General features: G+C 39.2%; 1 protein-coding gene across 5 annotated transcripts in view; it reads right to left on the bottom strand.

Moving 5' to 3' along the window:
* LANCL1 (LanC like 1) overlaps positions 1–18,842 on the bottom strand; it is a 36,960-nt gene extending 18,118 nt beyond the window's left edge. The window contains exons 1-3 of one of the 5 annotated variants that reach the window (XM_042995253.1): positions 18,798–18,842; positions 18,394–18,490; positions 14,959–15,076 (exon numbers count right to left, since the gene is read on the bottom strand). In XM_042995253.1, the coding sequence (XP_042851187.1) occupies positions 14,959–15,076; positions 18,394–18,474 (199 nt within the window). In that variant the 5' untranslated portion in view covers positions 18,475–18,490; positions 18,798–18,842. The other 4 variants (XM_042995255.1, XM_042995254.1, XM_042995252.1 and 1 more) reach the window with 4 other exon arrangements.
* Positions 18,843–19,175: the final 333 nt, after the last annotated feature.

Raw genomic sequence — 19,175 nt, forward strand, 5'->3', positions numbered from 1 at the left:
TAAGTTTATTATTAACCCTTGTTGCACTCTACTGTGTGTAAATGTATTCTTCTTGATGGTTAAATGGCAGGTTATCAAAACTATATTTCTAATAGTCACTTCTTTATTTAACATATAATCATTTACTTAATCAATAAGTAAACAAGTAATACTTGTCCTTGCGAGCTACAGAAATTCAAAGACTAGGGAGTGAAAAATTCAATTTCTCTTTCTATGGGAAGGTAATTTTGTGAATGAGAAGGTAGGGACAGTAACCAAATTCCCTACTCCAGTATCGTTCCAGGCAGGGATTATAAAACAACTACTAAGTTATTTGAGATCTGAGAAAATAAATTCAATTCCTCCTTAACTTCTTTTCTCTGTCAAGGACTCTGCTACTTGAGAAATTATACTGTAAAAACTGCCAATGACTTTTGCTTTGGGCCTTCCTCGATTTGCTTCTTATCCTTCAAGAGAAGCCTGCTATGTGTATGTGTGTATATATATATATATATATATATATATATATATATATATATATATATATATATATATATATATAATTGAGGTGTTGTCTGAATGCCTGTCACAGTAGATAGAGCCTTCCCTCTGAAGCTGATTGGTCTCAGGGCAGACTCAAAGATGTGGAGTAGGGAACCTACCTGCCTGCAGCATTTCCAGAAACTCATTTCTCCCCTTAAAGTATATTTTCCATCTCATTTACCATTTTTAGAAGATACAGAGCCTCTGTTTAAATCTAAATTAATAGAGCCAATCTCTTCATGGATTTCAGTGCAGTAAAAATGCAGTCTGCAAAATTACTTTTCACTGTACTGAGGACAATTTTAAATTTAGATAGTTTTCTCATTTTGCATGGGTAATCTCCAAAGCTTTGTGCTACAGACAATTCAATTTCACATGTATATTAAGGCCAAATTTTCATTTCCTGCCTAAGTTAATAACCTTGTCTGCTCTTTCAAAGTGGCTTGGTGTTAGGAATTCCACAAGCTGATGATCGGACGTACCAGTGCTGAAGGTCTGCAGACGTAAGTGTACAAAACCATGTATGTAAGAAAAAAAAAGCTCCTTTTCACAAATGATCAATGTCAAGAGCTTCTTCTGCAATTAGGTCCTTAAATGGCTTCATCTCCATCCACACAAGGCATCTGCCAGTGATCCATTTAAATTGTTACCCTTTCATTTTGGCCTCCTATTCCCATTGCTGCCTGAACTCCCCTAATTGAGTTCTGTGAGCACTGCAGCCAGATAATGACATGACTGAAGTTTGAGAAAATACAAAGTGATTAAATACGAGCCCAATGATTGTTTTCCTTTTCAAACCTTTGTCTCTCATTATCAACAATTCCTCTTGGCCTAAATATTTAACAAACAAAACCCACTGAAGTTTGCAGTGGTAAGGTTTGATGCATTTCTCACGAAAAACAGGTAGTCATTTCTCCATTCCACCATATTTCATTTAGATGGAAAACTTTTTTTCTTTTTGATTAGCAGAGAATTCTCTTCCTGGGTTCTGTTCCTCTTCTTCTCATTCTGGGCCTCAGCATCCCTGTATTTTGGTTCAGCAATCTGCGCCTCAGTTTACGGTGTCTACCTCCTGTCACAAGACACCCATGGATGAAAGGGTTTCAAGTGAGGAGTGTTGCTGCCAATTCACAGAAGTTTCTTGTATAAACTTACTAGAAATGAGTCTAGGTCCAGAAAGTAAGACAAAGTGTGTAAGTTGAAGACATTTAATGACTCATCAATTCTGTGTACCCCAGATGACCCGATAGAAAAAATGGGGGAACTGTGTGTGGTTAAATGTCTTAAACCCGATCGTTATGTTCTCCCAACCTTTAGCAATATTCATGCATATAACATCACCTTTGCATAAATACTGAATGCTGAGAGATAACTAGCAAGGTGGGAAATAAAGACACAACCTTGAAGGCTTGGCAGGGAAAACTCACCCCAGTCCCCTTACATATACCTGCAACCCTGGCCCCGGTCTATGCTTTAAAAAACTTTTCAAATGTTAATTTTTATAAAAATAAGTTTGTTATTCATGGAAAAAGTCAAATGGTACTGCAAGGCTACTATGCTTCTCATCCACTGAGATATTAATATGCCTCTAGGGCAGGGCCAGGTTTGGGAGGGAGGACTGCAGTTGTATCCATTCATAAACTCATCCCCAAGTATGATTTCAGCCTGTAAATGACATTTAATATAATGAGAAAGAACATTCGTACTGGCTTCTAGGATAACAACCATCCAAACTGGTCATGAGACTCAACACAGGATGATATATGGAGCTTAATCTTTTTAATGTTTCATTTTTCTTTTTATCACAGGATGTGCCACTTAACCAGAGTATTTGGGACTTAAATTTGAGCAGCAGATAAAATTTCATTCTATATTGTTCACTAAGCGAAAGGCAGGATAAAGGAGATTTGCTTCCTTCTTCTACCCTTTCACCTTTTCTTCCAGAACAGAAAAGACTAAAGTCAGACGTAAATTTTGATTGCATTGGGGTGCCTGGCTCAGTTGATTAAGCGTCCCACTCGATTTTGGCTCAGGTGATAATCTCACAGTTTGTGGGATCGAGGCCTGCGTGGGGCTCTGTGTGGACAGTGGAGAGCCTGCTTGGGATTCTGTTTCTCCTCTTCTCTCTCTGCCCCTCACACACTCACTCTCTCAAAATAAATAAACATTCAAAAATAAATTTTGAATGCATTTAGTTGTAAAAATATACTTCAAATAGTTTTAGATATTAGAATTACTTCATAAAAAGGAAAAAAAAAAGGTGCCTGGATGGCTCAGTCGGTTAAGCATCCAACTCTTGATTTCAGCTCAGGTCATGATCCCACTTTTTGTGAGTTTGAGACCTGTGTCAGGCTCTGTGCTGACAGTATGAAGCCTGCTTGGGATACCCTCTCTCCCTGTCTCTCTGCCCTCCCCTGCTTGTGCGTGTACTCTCTCTCTCAAAAATAAGTAAATACACATTTAAAAAAAGAAAGAAAAAAAAAAAAAAAAAGAAAGCTGCCCCCCCCTTAAATCTGGAGGGATTTTGACATCTTTATTGACATAAAATTGATGTTAAAATATCCTATTTCTTAGCTGGTCCACTCCCTGATAACTACTGTCATTATTAGGCTATGAAAACTAATGCTTTTTTGGTCTGAATTTTATTGTCTTGTTAAATTTGCTCATATATATGACTTAAACTTATTGACATATTCTAAATGGGAAAATAATCCATATGAAGAGAGATACATTAAGAAATGAGTAAAGCAAAATCTAATCCATTATTTGCCCATTAATCCCAAAGTCATTAAAGGTGACCAATAAAGCATTTGGGATAACTAATCCTGTTCAGTAATGAGTACTCTCCTTCAGGAACAAGAGATTATTGCTACTCTGGTTGGTCGTACTTCATTTCCTATAGGGTATAGGAAAGTTGTAATAGGGATACCCCCCTCTATTTTACATGCAAATCCAGATAAATATAACATCAGGAAAAAAAATCATTCAAGTACCTTTTAGAATCAAGCATGTGAAGTTAGCAAATGCTTTAGATATGGCAAGTGCATTCCTTAGTTATTCACAGCTTTGGAGGCTGGGTTGGTAGAAGAAGCATGGACAGAAGTGGGCAGAGTATTCCCTCCATCCCAGGGTGAAAAACAATACCATCAAGGAGAAGGAGGTATGATGGGGCGTGGACCACAAGGGGAAGACTGAACTGGAGCCAGTGCATGGTATTCCCGGAGAGTGGAATTAATTACCTGAGAAAATCCATGTGGATGAGAAGGCTAGGAGATGACACGGTTAATAAGGACAGTTTCCTTGGGGGTTCAAATTAAAACCAGACATAGAAATTTAGGTTTGATGCTAATCTATGGTTGGTTTATGTCGAGGAATAGTATTTTTTTAAAAAGGCATTTTTCAAAGGTAACCCGATGGGTTAGTCTAGGCCCTCCAAGATGGGACTGAACATGCAGGACTTTGTTAGGGAACTGCATCCTGGACACCTACCACATGAAGAAAACACCAGCAATTACACGCTTTGGCTTGTAATCACATGCCACTTCCACCTGCACCCCCTGGACTCGAAGAGGTTGCCTCACGTAACTACACTGAAGTTGAGAGGTTTAATCCTCCTAGGAGTCCAGAAGGAGAGGGACACCAGATATGGGTGGGCACTAGGCACGTCTAACACAGGGCCTGGCAGTGGGGAAGAGGCAGAGAATGAGCCAAATCTGTACAGTTCAGGTTTGGGATGTTCACTAGACATCCAAGCAGAGAGGTCAGATAGGCAGCTGGATGTAAAAGTCCAGAGTTCAGGGGAGAAAGGCTGGACAAATGTCCTCCAAAGGTGTGGGGAATCATGTGACTACTAGAGTAGTCAATGATTCTCTGATGCACTTCAGGAGCAAGTGGGCTGCAAGATTCATCAATCCTATGTAGGCAGGGGTTGCTTTTAACTAAAAAAACAAACAAACAAACAAACAAACAAACAAACCCAAAAATCAAAAACCTCCTTTGTGGTCTGAAAGGCCAGAAGCAGTCCAGACATACACTACTTTGAGCTTACAACTCCTAAATCTTGTCTGGTTACTTATAACTGGGGGCCAATATGACAGCTTCTAACCGTAAGTGTCTACACAAATTTAATTAAAAGGGAACAATTTACAATAAAGTGTCTCAGTCACACTAGCCACATTTCAAATGCTCCAGAGCTACAGGTGGCTAGCAGCTGCCATAATGGACAACAAAATAACTTCTCTATCACTGCAGAACGTTCTAAGGACAGCACTGCTCTGAACACCAGAGACAGATGTCATTCTGCATAAGAAGTTCAGGAAGCCTGGCACTGCCCCCACAGTTCATCCTAGAAATCTGTTTTTGGAATGTTGGTAACTAATTTAAAGAAAAAATGATACCGTGAGGACTGAAGAGAACTTTGCTGTAATAGGAATCTGTCCTGATTTTTAGTACGGAAGCTCTGAACTAGATTTTTCTGTTCGGTTTCCTTCTGTAGCTACTACTTGGGGAAGGGAGGATAAACTGCTTAGGGACACTTCTAAATCTGCAATTTCCTTACTCAGCTACTTATCCCCAGTAGTACTATAAATATAGCCAGCTGTTGAGAAGTAATTAATACCAAGCCTTTGAATTTCCGAGGGATCATTAGTCCTATTCATCTTGACCAATCAAGACCTTGGTGTGTCTCAAATGTATATGGAGATGATAAAAATCTCCAGAGATGTATGAACTCTCAAAAACACTTGTCTGTGAGTCTGCATTTTAGAGATTATGCCTTAACATTATTCATTTATTTTATGACCAGTCTGCACTGATGTGAAAACCTCTGCCACTGCACATCCTCTTACGGAGTATTTGCTTGCAGGTCAGGGTCTTTTCAAGATTCTCTTCGTGTAATCTGCTGGGAAGAGCCGTGTTCAGACTGCAATACTGCTGGAGTCACTAGAGATGCTACCACCAACAATGGTCTTAATGGTTCTGAGCGGTACGGAAGCGGGGACTCCCTGGAAGGTGATGGATGACTGAGTTTCAAATAAACTGTTCCCTAGTCAAAACTTTGAAAGTTCACCAATTACCACAGTTTTCTTTTTTCCTTTCAGATTTAGGAAAACATAAGTGACTGTTTTCTCTAATTAACCCCGTACAGTATGATCATCTGTCTACATCAGGTTGGTACTTTCTGATACGCTGTTCATTTTGTCAACAAAATCACAGCTGTCTTTAGGGCACAGTTCCCATTCCTAGTCACTGCTGTTTCTGTGCACAGTGCTCTCCACGGAGCCTGCAGTGGACACTGCCCGGACCAGTAGCTCTGCTCAGCTGTCAGAGGAAAGCCAAGCATGACAAGCCGCGGCGCATCGGGAGTACAGGTAGCATGGGGAGAAGACCAGTGTGCCTCTGCACCATTAATTACGTAGTATCGTCCCGCACAGAGAAGTAGGAAAGGCAGAGGGCAAAAAAGCCCTTGGAACATGTGTCTTCTTTTCTCTCTGATGCATTTCCAGAGCTGACTGTCTGAGAGGAAAACAGATTTTCAAAAAAGGACACATCATACTTTCCTCCTCCTTCCCTCAGTACCCTGCTTCATAACTGTCAAATTAGGAAGTGCTCCTAGTCTTTTATTCAGACTGCCATTAATAGGTGATAAATCTTTCAGCATAGTGGTCATTAAGAGCACGGGCTCAGGAATTGATGTCTGGGATTGAAGTCTCGCTCTACCACTCACTAGCTGTGTGATTTTACCTCACTTACTAAACCTCTCTGTGCCTAAGCATGTTTACCTATAAAATGGAAATAATAGTAGCTACTCTATAGCCACTGTGAATCATGCTGATCAGTACAAGTCCCCAGCACACAGTGACTAAATAAATGCCCAACTCCATTATACTGTGAACTTCACCAAGTGTTGAAAGAGTGACTCCATCTGATTTGTGATGCCTGATTGAAAGGGACAGAAAGTACAGAGGGAACTACACTCTTCTTCCCATGTCCCTGCCTCTCTCCACCCTTACTGGCTCCTCTGACTAGAAAAATGTTCCCTATACACGTGCCATCTGGCCCCTCTCTTGAGCTTCTGGGAGTCTTCTCTGTTTTCAGGCTCTCCCTCTTTTCTCTCCTGTTTCCCAAGGGCTAATCCATACATGGGCTATCCAGATGCTCTGAGTCTAAGGAGGTAAGTTCAAATCAGGTGGCAAGAAGGAAGAAACCCACTTGACATCCAGGTCTAAACAACAGGCTCTCTATCCAGCTTTACCAAGTATAAAGCAGATGTCATGAGCCCTACCTAATTTCCGAGTTCATTTCTCAACTGGATCAGAAGTTAAGGGGAAAGAGATGTGATTAACTCTTCTACATCCTAACAGAAATGAAATGAGTTGAATTCCACTCTCTTCCCATTCCATCTAGTTTTGTTTAAGTGACTGTTTTTAGCTTGCATAGGTGGTAGCTAGAATAGTAATAGCAGGACACTGTCCATTCATTCATTCGTTCATTCATTCAACAAATATTTATTAAGCACCAACTATGGACCTGGCATTGTGTTAAATGCTGAAGATGCTCAGAATCAAAATGACAAAACATAGCCCCGCCTCCTTGGTGTTGTCTAGAAAAGTCAAATTGCTTAGATAGGTCGTCTTTCTTTCCCTCCTGCCATTTCTTCTGGTCTATCAACATTCTCTTCCTGTTCTCAGTGTTTCGCCCCAGCACACTGGTAGCATTTGAACCCTATACTTGTTTCAAGCCCGTATCTTAGCCACTTAAGATAACCTACAGTGTAATGAAATCAACACAGTAAAAAGTGCAGTCAGAAAGGAAGTAGGTGATACCCTGGCAGTTCTCTATCTAGTGCTCACTGTGAAGGGCTCTAATAAACCCAGTGTGGATCCACGCCCTTTTTTCCTTCCACTTGCCTTGGCAGCGCTGGCTGCGAGGCACAGGCGCTTCTCATGAAGGTGAAGGACACTTGGCTGGGGCTCAAATTAGACACTGAAATGCTGGCTCTCATTGAAAAGTTACGTAATAAAAAGATGAAGTTGCAAAGAAAAGATACCTGGCCAGAGTGATTCCTTTCAAATAAGTCTGGTATCAGCAGAAACTAAGCCCCACGTGCTAAAGCTGTAGCTCAAAGGCTATACATTTGGCAGATCAGAGGAACAGCATCTTGAAACACTTTAATGACTTGCATTTAGAGCGCAAGTTAATATTACTCCAGGGATTATGCTGCATATCCTCTTATTTAAAATGTTATCTAATACTTGAAAAGGGGAAATATATGCTGATCTTAGCCTCATTAACTTTGTGAGTTGGTTATAGAAGACTGGGTTATGTCTTTTAGAACTAAAGCCCCTAGAGTCCTGTGTGTGTGTGTGTGTGTGTGTGTGTGTGTGTGTGTGTGTGTGTGTGTTTAAGTGTGAGCTGATCATCATTTCCCTTAGGAATCATCATAGTTAAGACTGGGAAAAAATGAAATTAAATGAGGGCTAGCACTTTCCCTCACTCTTTCTTAAAGACACTAGTGAGATCAGCTATCTCTTGGGTTTACTTAACTTTTCTACTATGCTATCTGCAAGGGAAGCAATCTTTTCTCCTAAATGCTTATTTCTAACACAAAAATACTTCATCTGCTCATTTAATTCTCTGTAATATCAATTCCTCACCAGTGCTTTATAATTTCTATTTTATTAAGGTACTTTAAAATCTCTTCCTCCCTGGAAGCTACCTGGAATGAAAACCAGAGCAGCCCAAAGATAGGTGCCATCAGGCTCTCGAATGAGTCCCAACAGATTCCAGGACACCACCTAGGACCACTTAGTAGCTGGCCATTGGGTATGATCTTAAGGGGACTCCATGCTTGTCATTTTTCCGTACTGTCTGCTGCTGTGTGCACAGGCATAAAGAGCAATTCTTGATGGAGCACCTAAAGAACAGAAATGTTTTCCTTGCTTCACAAGCTGGGAGCACATTCTGTAAAGAACTCCTAGTAAGTCCAGCAGGAAAGGATTATGGCTAAGAGCGAACAATTCAGTGCTTATTGCTGGCACATGTCATACATCAGTATCACGATGCATTACACTTCAATGTACTAAATTCTATAAAGGATATTCTATAAAGGAATTCTATAAAGAACTATAAAGTTCAGTGAAAGGAACTGGGCCTGTTCATTTCAAATATTGCTTATTAACAGCTGTAACAGCTACCGATTATTTTCAGACTAACAGATACTTCATATGAGAAGATCCACAACAAGCGTTTTCAAATACAAGCAATTATGAAGAAAAGCTTCTGTTCTGGCCCAGTGAATTTTCTACCCTGAAACCATGTTGAATATATTAATTTAGGATTAGGAAGCATGGAAACAACTTCTATAGCACAATGCTGGAGATTTCATTTTTCTGGCTGCAAATGCCCATAAATCTTTCCACGGTTTGCTTTATGTCCGATCCCAAATAACTTCTTCCTATAGACTTTTAGTTATTACTCTTGCCTGTCTAGCTCATGTTTCCCTCTTTCCTTCCAAATTCCTTTCATGTTTTATCCTAATTTTTTTCTAAAACACTTAAAACTCACTAGTCATTAGTCACCTCTAAAATGTTTGGACAGCACGAGTATCATCATGTTACCACTGCTCAGCGACCCCACCCTACAGCTCATGTGCACACATTCTCCATACGTGATACATCCTAAAATGTAGGGAGTGAACCCAGATGTAGAAGTGGAGAGTAAATACACACACAGGCACACACTCTCATGGGGTAAAGACAGGGCCTCTAAAGCCAGACTTGCTGAGCTGAAGCTTAACTTTCTAATTTACCGGCTATGTAACCAGGAATAGGTACTCAGCCTTGCTTTGCTTCTGTTTTCTCATCTGTGAAATGGGGATACAAAGAGTATCCACACCACAGAGCTGTTCTGAGATTTAGGTTAGTTAACGAATGCCAAGCACTTAGAATGGTGTCCTGGCATATAACATTAGTTACTGGCATATGCGCGCACACACTGGATCCTGTCAAATGTCAATCCCAGCAACGTTTTATTAATAGGCATCATTTTTAACCTTTACTTCTGTCCTTTATCAGTCAAATGATCATGAAACTGCATATTGATGATCCTCATTCCCTTGGGAACCAAAATTTACTCCATATATTTTATTATTAAATTACTGAATTCTTGTTTCTGAACATCAGTAATAATTTGTTACCTCTCAATTACTGCCTACAAAATTGATTATTCACAATACTTCATTCCTGGATAAGCATGAACCCCAGAGCGATGTATTACCGTAACTGCCTCAATGGCCAATATGAGACAGCTGCTGGTTTGAACAATTCTCCCCTCCTTTCTTTCCTAGGGTAAAGGCATCTTATTTCTCTGTTGTGAATAATAATAATTAAAAAAAAAAAAAAAAGGTAAAAATCAGTTAAGCGTCTGACTTAGGCTCAGGTCATGGTATCACAGCTTGTGAGTTCAAGCCCTGCATTGGGCTCTGTGCCGACAGCTCAGAGCCTAGACTGCTTTGAATTCTGTGTCTCTCTCTCTCTTTCTCTCTCTCTCTCTCTGTCTCTGCCCCTCCCCCACTTGGGCTCTCTCTCACTCTCTCAAAAATAAACATTAAAAAAAAAAAAAAGGTAAAAGTCAGGAATACAGACTGTAAAACTGCACTGTGACACCCACAGCATGTAAATATGTAGGCTTTAGTGAAAATGATGCTTGAATCCTATTAAAAGCCTACACTGACCGTTCTCATCACTGTGTTATATCCTCTGCTTCCATTTTATAATAAAAGCCAAGATAATTTCAGTTGTAAACTAGTTTGTAAAGGCAATGTACTTTCTAAAGCAATGACTTGCTACTTTTAAATTTTTATTTAACCTGTACACATCACCCTTACCAATAAAGCATTATGCACACAGTGTTTTCTAAAGCACATATAACACAGGTACAGAAATTCTAATAAGTAGCTTGTCACTCTTAGTCTCAATTTTTCCTAAAAAAATAGAAAGTGGGAAAAAATGATGGGAGTCCAATTTTTCAGTTTTAAGGGCATATGTGATATTAAAAACACATGGGCACGGCACCTAGGTGGCTCAGTCAGTTAAGCATCCGACTCTTGGTTTTGGCTCAGGTCATGATCTCACGGTTTGTGATTTAGAGCCTGGCATTGAGCTCTGTGCTGGCAGCAAGGAGCCTGCTTGGAATTCTCTCTCTCCCCCTCTCTCTGCCCCTCCCCTGCACATGCTGTCTCTCTCAAAATAGATAAATAAACTTAAAAAAAATAAAAGAACAAAACAAAACCACATGGGCTTCTTTCCTAAAACTTTCATTTTCAAGATCAAGTGAGCAACTGAGGCAAATCCAGTCATAGCATGAATGAGGTATTATGAAGCTGGACAGTTTCCATTTGTAGCTTTTTATAGTCACAAAGCAGAAACACAGACATATGACTATGGGGTTTACTATGGATTAATGCAGGGTAAAAACAAATTAAGAATTTTATAACCCTGTGACAAGCAAGCAGGAGTTTGAGAGGATGTGGAAAGGAGAGGCAGGTAACGTTTCAGTCACGCTGAGAAAACGCTGACATCTCCCAGTCTTTAGAACCAGTTGCAGCCCCTTTCTTGATAGAAGTTACACTTAGCTCTAGAAAAATTACTTATGAATTGGCATTCCTATCATACTTGCTTTCAATGGCAGGTTTTATGAAAGGACTATTACTTATTGAAATGAAAACAAAATTAAAATAAAAGTGTTTTGAAACAAACTCCAAATGTGAGTCTCCCGAGACACCCAGAGCAGGCAAAGTATTGTTTAGGAAACTTCAAAATATTTTAAAGATAAAAATTCCCTCCAAATTGGCAGACATTAGAGATCTTTCTATAGGTGGAAAAAAATTAAGGCTCGTTGTCCAAATGCTTTGTGCAAACAATAAAAAAAATCATTTTTCTTGTTATATAGGACTCATAGCAGAGATTACTAGGATCTTACCCCAAATCCACTTAACCCCAGCTAACAGACTACGCTTACTATCCTTCCTGACAGGAGTGACCATGTGACTATGTTCCAGACAATGAAAAGTAGGTAGAGTTGAAATGTTGAGTGGGGCTTCCAGAAAGTCCTTTAAAAGGGGATGAGGGAAGCTTGTTGGATGAGAGGGCTCAGTTGGTTAAGCTTCCGACTCTTGGTTAGGCCCAGGTCATGATTTCACAGCCATGGGATACAGCCCTGCATCAGACTCCATGCTGACCACACAGATCCTGCTTGGGATTCTCTCTCTCAGCCCCTCTCGGCTTGTACTCTCTCTCTTAAATGAATAAATAAACTTAAAAAAATAAATAAAGGAGAGGAATGCATTCTTTTTTTTTTTTTTTTTTTTGCCTCTTTTTCCTTTCTGCAGCCTGAAAGGCTGATGTAATGCATTAATCTTCAGCAGTGATCTAGCCAAGAGGTAGACGCCAGTGGCTGAGGGATGATAGAGCAGAAAGATATCCAGAGGCCATTATATCAACCCTGAACTGCACTGGCCTTCTTTTACAGAAGAGAAATAAACGTCTATCTTATTTAAGTCACTGTCATTTTGGTTTTTTCATATATGTGCAGCAGAACCTAACCCTATTCTAAATCCTGATTCTATCTGAATGAGCATTAACTATTAGATCATACTTCCACTGGGGAATGAAACTTAACAAAATAGGATGGTAACTTAAAGTTCTAATTAATAATAATCATAAAGTTCTCTCATACAAACTACATAATGATCACCAAATGCTCAATAAATACCAATGCTGAAGAAGGTGATCAAGTTTTAAAGCTTTTCTGTGATAAATTAGTGTTTCCCAAAGTAATATAATTTTGGACAAGTTAGCAACAAGAACAAACAACAATTAATATTTATAAAAAATATGACACTAAATTTTGGGAACAAATTAAAGAAAACAGAATCCTTATTTTCTAAAAAGTATCCCTCTTTGGAAGACAGAAAGGGGAATACAAAGAGTAACATACAAATTAATACATAATTATGTAAACACTGGTTTGACACACAACACCAAGTGTGTTTATTACCTTAAAATGTTTATGAATCCACTTAATGGCAATAAAATAGCAATAATGAAGAGATGATACTTGGTAAGATAGAACAATGGGAAGAGAAGGTACTGACATGATTTCTTGTGTCAAATTAGCATTATGTAGTTTCTTATGCAACTCAGAGTTTTATACTGTTCAGACCGTCTGAACACTGGCAAGGGAACAAAAGCATTTTACTTACGAAAACATTGGAGGAGACAGTCCATTTTATGTGGGAATAATGGCTTTTTAACAGTGCTCAATTAGCAGACATCAGGATCCCTTCCTTCCAAAGCCATTAGCAAATTTATCTAGAAGATTTTATGCTACATCATAAAACAACCCAAACTGCTTAGTATGCCAATTTGCCTAAGACACTTGCCATATAAGCTGCTTTCAGGAGCCAGCAGTAAGTATCATAAATACTTAAAGACAAAAAGTTGAAGGATATTGGCATTCAAAGGAGATGACACTGGAAACTCATACTGCCAAAACATTTAGCCACACTTGCATTTTGCTTGGAGTGGAATTCCTTTTCTATTTCCTCTTCTATTTAACCTTTAGTATCTCATTCAGCCCCAGCAGTAGAGGGCCTGACTGATGGTTTTTCAACATTGTCAAAATACTAATTCAAACCTGAAGTCAATCCCCACTTCTTTTCTCCCTAAAGCAATGTACCTTATAATATGTAATAATAATAGCTCACCTGAATGAGTGAGTAGGACAGAGATTTCAGTCATTCTTTTTGTAGTAGTCAGGGAATTAAATCTAGCCATCTGTCTTAGTATTCTTTTTTTTTTTTTTTTTTGCCAGGAATAACAAAATAATAGAAACTCCAAATATATTGGGAAAAGATCTGTCAGTGTGGGCTTTAGATGTGGAAATCAAGAGGAAAGCTAAAGATAACCACGCATTGTACTTGTTCTATTTTGCTCAAATACTTGTAATTTTATTTTTTTAATTTTTTAATTTTTCTAAAGTTTATTTATTTTGAGAGAGAGAGAGAGAGCATGAACAAGGCAAGGGCAGAGAGAAAGGGAGAGAAAATCCCAAGCAGGCTCCCCTCAGTCAGCGTGGAGCCTAACTTGGGGCTGATCCCACAAACTGTGAGATCATGACCTGAGCCAAAACCAAGGGTTGGACACTTAACCAACTGAGCCACCCAGGAGCCCCAAATTCTCACAATTTTAAATAAAAAATAGTAATGTTCATTTAAATGACAAATGTTTTTACAACTTTCTTCTTGAAGCAAAATACTTTCACATTTATTCTCATTTTCAATAAACATTGTATTAAGCTTCTAAAATCCCCCGAAATTATAAAACGAAGCTAAGAAGGCAGGCTGAACATTAACTAGTCCATTCCTTTTATTTTAGAAAATAATGACCTTAAATATCCCTAACAGAATTTTATTCTGATTTTTCTCTGCCTCCCCGCCCTCATAAGGACAGAATCACTTGTCATTACTAAAAGGTTTGCTATTAGTAAATTCCTGCTATAGAAAAACTCTCCAAGTGCAGTCCACAGAGGACTATATACATCAGGACCACTGAGGCTTGCAAAATGCATATTCCTGGGCCTCACTCAAGACCTGCTAAACTGATATCTCCACTGTGAGGCCCAGGAACCTGCATTTTCATGACAAGCAACCTGCCTTAAAATCTAATTCCTTGAGCTGAAAACTTGTTCTTCCTTTTGCCTTCTTTTCTGAGTAACTGGAAAACACGGAGTCTCTAAACCGTGCTTCAAGATTATAAAGCCGTCTTTCTGTCTCTCTACATCAGTAAACTAACTCAAGTTCTTCAGCATTCCTTCTTTGGTTTGTCTCTCTCTCACTTCCTTGAAACCTATATACTATTTCTTCCCAAACTCTGTCCACATCTCAATAACCAGCAAAACAGTGAATGCAAACCAACTAGCGATGACTATCTGGAAGGATCAGTTCAAGCAATCTATGGTTCACGCTGTGTTCATGTACGATCCCTGTTTGTTTCCTGTGGATAAATTGCCTTTATTTCTGTTTCACATGTTGTATTCTGAGATGCTTCTCAGCTCTTCCCACTGAAATTCCATCTCCAAATTGACTATGTAATGCTAAACATCATGTTTTCTTTCCACAAGCAGCTATCCAAATTTGTGTCAGGTATGATATATTCCATGAATATGCTTACCCTGCCCTAAATTCAGAGCACTGTTAAAAACCCAAAGATATCAAGGGTAGGCTGAGAGCACCGCATTCTCCTGGAAGCAATTACTCATATACAGATGCAGTAATAAGCACTTAAGGGCATCCCATTCTGTCAGACAGCTCTCCAAAGGTAATGCTTTGGCTCTCCTCTGTAATGCTTATGCCAGCTCACGGTCAGCACTTCATACCTGTCCAGCCAGTGTAAACAGTGCTATCCCGAGGGTCTGCTGACTTTAGGCCTCTCTCCATTTGCTGAAGAAGCTCTCGAATCTTATTGTTCAAGCGTTGTGAGAACTCGGGAGTTAGCTGTAAGTATTAAAGGGAAAACAAGTATCAAAAAATATGGACCACTCAACTTCCCAGACTATAGGCTATCAAAAATAGGAGGGTACTTCATTTCCACTTAGGTCACATTTTTTTTTTGCCTGGGAGAACTGGACAATTATTTTACTCTTAACAACAAATTAATAAAACTTTAAGGTGCTACTATATTTTCCTACTCAAGGCAGGAAATACTTTTGTTGCAACTTAAATGTTTTACATAAAATTTGTAAATAAATGCTAAAATAGACTGCTGTAATTTCCACCTATTAGGGAACATCTGTTACTTAAACCAATATTTTTTATTATAATAAAAATCATTTTAATAAACTAAGCACAAATCATAAGATGTTTGCTATTTTCTAGCCATTCAAGCAGCAGCAATATTAATTTCCAAAAGAAACACTCTAGTTGTTTTTGTTATTTAAAAAATGAGGATAGACATTTATTAAAGTCCATCTGTGAAAAAATGGATAAACAATTTTTACAAATTGTAGAAGTAGGATAAGAAGATCAAAATAAATTCATGGATATCAGGAGGCTTAGGCGGAGTAGAAAGAATATCAGACCTAGTATCAAAAAACCCGTGCCCAGCATAGTGCCTGGCAAAGGAGGGGCTTTGCCCAGATGAATAAGGCTGCCTATTTCTTTATCTGTGATTGGCTGGGTGATCTCGCTCTACATATGACTTCTTTATGCTTCAGTTACCTCTATAAAATCAGGATGATAATACCTGCCCCACCAATTTCAAAAAGTACTTTGAGGATCAAATGAAATCATGGGCCTTGGGTCTTTCACATTCAGGGATATAAATGTTGATATTTTTAAAAAATTTAAGCAGTCCAAGGGTCTATAACAAGTAATTAGTTGGATATGGATTAAAAGCACACTAAAGTGGAGGCTGTGGGTTAGTGACATCCATATGAAGGCCCATAGATGCTGGGCAAACTGTGAGGCCCACATAATCATTATGTTATTCATCCTACAGGCAACTGAAAAACATTTTGAAAGTTCTGTATACACTGAATCATGAAGTGTCTTAAAAGGTCACTTTAATGTATCCCTCAAAAATTTTAGGAACCTGCTGTGATTCCCAGACTTGGACTTTACAAAGCAGTAAAACTTCAAAAGGTTGGGGAATATCACATGGTTACAAACATTTCATTTCACCATAAGGATTATAAACAAACCTAACTACTACCTGTTAGCATCATAATTTCATTTTTTAAAAAGGGCATCTCAACACTGAAAAAAGTAAGAAGACAGTATCAGAATTATTATAAAAGATATAAAATTTTACTTCTGAAGAGCATCTCTGATAAGGCAAACCAGACTATCAACCATATCTGGATTATTTATCCTGAAGCACCACTATGATCCCTTATTTTATACTCTGAAGAAGAAACCACATTGTTTGACAGACACACTCCCATTATTTAACAATTTCTGCCAAGAGCTTAAGATTTCAACAAGTCTTGAAAATACATTTAGTAAGATAAAATATACTTCAGTATTAATATAAAAGGTCTATAAATCTCAACTAGATAGAAGAGTGCATCTACATGAGAACATGTCATTTTCTGTTCATAGATCACGGATAATTTATCGTCTTGCCTGGCCTTACTCTGAGCCCAAGAATGAGAACACCTCAATCTCAGGAAGGGAAGTCACTTCCTATTTGTCATATAACTGCATTTAATAAAGGTAACCTGCCTGAGAAAATTGATTGTTTGTGGCAGACCACAAAATTATTCAAACTCTAGCAATAATTTGCAGACTCTCCAAAAGCCCCCCCCCCCCTTTTTTTTATAGACGCCAGAAAACAGACCAATTCCTAATTGGAAGGTCTGTGTTAACAAATTAAGGAGGACAGATCTCCAGGGTCTGAACCTTGATGTTCGACGTTAAACAATTTTAGAACTGGTATGCTCGTTTCTTTCTGGAATCTCTCCAAAACCATGTGTTAGGTGATAAATCACTTTATTTTTGGACCAGAGTTTAAATTTATGAATACCTTTTTTCTCCCGTGGAAACAGTTAAATTGGTAAAAGCATTTAATTTATAAACAGTCTGAATAGCGAGCTGTATTTTACTGAAGGCTTGTGTCATTTGGATAAATCCTCAAACGTTCTCTTTGCCAAGTTAGCATGAAACAGCAGGTCTCTCTCCAACAAGACCAGACAAAATACTTGAGCTTCAGGATTGGCAAAGCTAGACAGAACACAGGTCCAAATGGCCAAAAGGAAGCCATATGACGTCAAGATTGTTCTAAGAAGCTTTGCTTGGGTAGTTCAATTTTGGTCTAAAAAAAATCGACTGACTCTAGATTCATACATACTTTGGTACTCTTCTATCCTGCAACTCTTCTCCATCTATTTCATCCCTCCCACTTGCATTACTGATGATTATGTTAAGTTAATCCATAGTGACAAGTGTTTTAAGGAAAGAATCAAAAGAGCCACATAGAGTTGACTTGGCAGATACAAAATCTCTAAGGCCTTTATACATGTGAAATGCTTTGCGCATTATGAGTTTAGAAGGAATAAACTGGTAGAATTAAAAGTGTGTGCACTTCAAAGAGATCACTCTTCCAACCTAATGCACTCTGATTTCTCAACTAGGTATTCTTAAAAAGAACTATATTCCCCCTTAACAATTACATTCACTCAAAGAGGCATGAGAAAACACAGGCCTCTGGTATCTTACATCCAGCTTCTCTTTTGCTCAGTGGCTTATAAAGTGCTAACCATTAATTTACTGGGTTTTTTTGTTGTTTTGTTTTGTTTTTGCTTTCCAGCTGTGGGGGTGTTCTGCAGAGTGGCAACAGTAGGAAGAATTTCAGGCCTATGTCCCTAATTTCTCTTAGCACTTTCAGTTTAAAGATGTCTTTACCACACTCTCCAATTTACGCTCATCATTTACCCTGCCCGTATATGTGTACAAATATAAAGCAATAACATGGCACATGTGACATACCACCAGGACTCCTCCCTTCTTAAAAATGCATACCAAAATCGAACAAAACTGCAAAACTACATGGAAAACGCCATATTCGTCATTTTTGTAATTTAAATTATCAATGACTGAGGTTATTTCAGTTATAAATTATTAATAACAATGACTTTTACAAATGTTAACTCAAATTGCATATTTTGACATGTATTTGATATATTTATCTTCCAATTATATATATATTTTAAAAGGGGATGCTCATCCCTTTCCTTCAGGCAAAACTGAGCTCCTTTCTGAACACCAGGGCCTGGATGGAGGTAGGGATGCAGGCAGATGTATCCCAAACTCACCCTCCCGGCAGAATCAAAGTAGCCTTCGGCCAGGGATTTGTTAAAATCGGCATAAGGATTCGGGAAGGCCCTTTGAGCCATGGCGCCGGAAGCGAGCCTGCAGAACAGGGAAAAAAAAGAACCTAGGTTGAGACAGGGGCCTCGGCCGAGTTGCCAGGACAGGGGCAAGCCGCCGAGCAACACCTTCCTTGCAGCTCCTGGGCCACCCCGCGGTCTTGGTGGTCTGAGTGGACCCCGCGCCGATCGTGGCCCAGCTGCAAGGGCGCTGCACCTCCGCGAAAAGGCTGTCAGGGCCCCGCGCCCACAGCGAAGAAGGGACCCCGTTTTGCACCCTCCGTTCCCACTCCCGCGATTTGAAGCTACGGCACAGCGTCCAGAAGCCCAGCCAGGCCTCGGCCTCTCACCCAGCAGCCTCGGACACCAACAGAAGCCACGCTTTCACCGCCCACTTCCTGCCAGTCGGACCAATCAGAACCTTCGGCACTCTGGAGGCCCGCCCTCTTCTCGCTTACAGTTTGTTAAAGAGACAGGAGTGTGATTTCTAAAAGCTACAAGGGTGATTTAATTCCTGGGTACTTCGGATGCGGACGTACCTTAGGGTAACGTGCAATTGTGCCCCATATTTCCTGCCTTTCTTCTCTCTTAATATTTGTTTATTAAAAAAATAATTCAGGTCCACATGATTCATAAAAATTAGGAATGTATGTGTAGAAGAAAAAAAGACTGCCTTGAGATCTGAACATATTCGTATTTCTACTGCTCAGACTGAATAAAACAGGGAG

This window comes from Panthera tigris, chromosome C1 (assembly GCF_018350195.1).
Source record: "Panthera tigris isolate Pti1 chromosome C1, P.tigris_Pti1_mat1.1, whole genome shotgun sequence".
Lineage (NCBI taxonomy): Eukaryota > Metazoa > Chordata > Mammalia > Carnivora > Felidae > Panthera > Panthera tigris.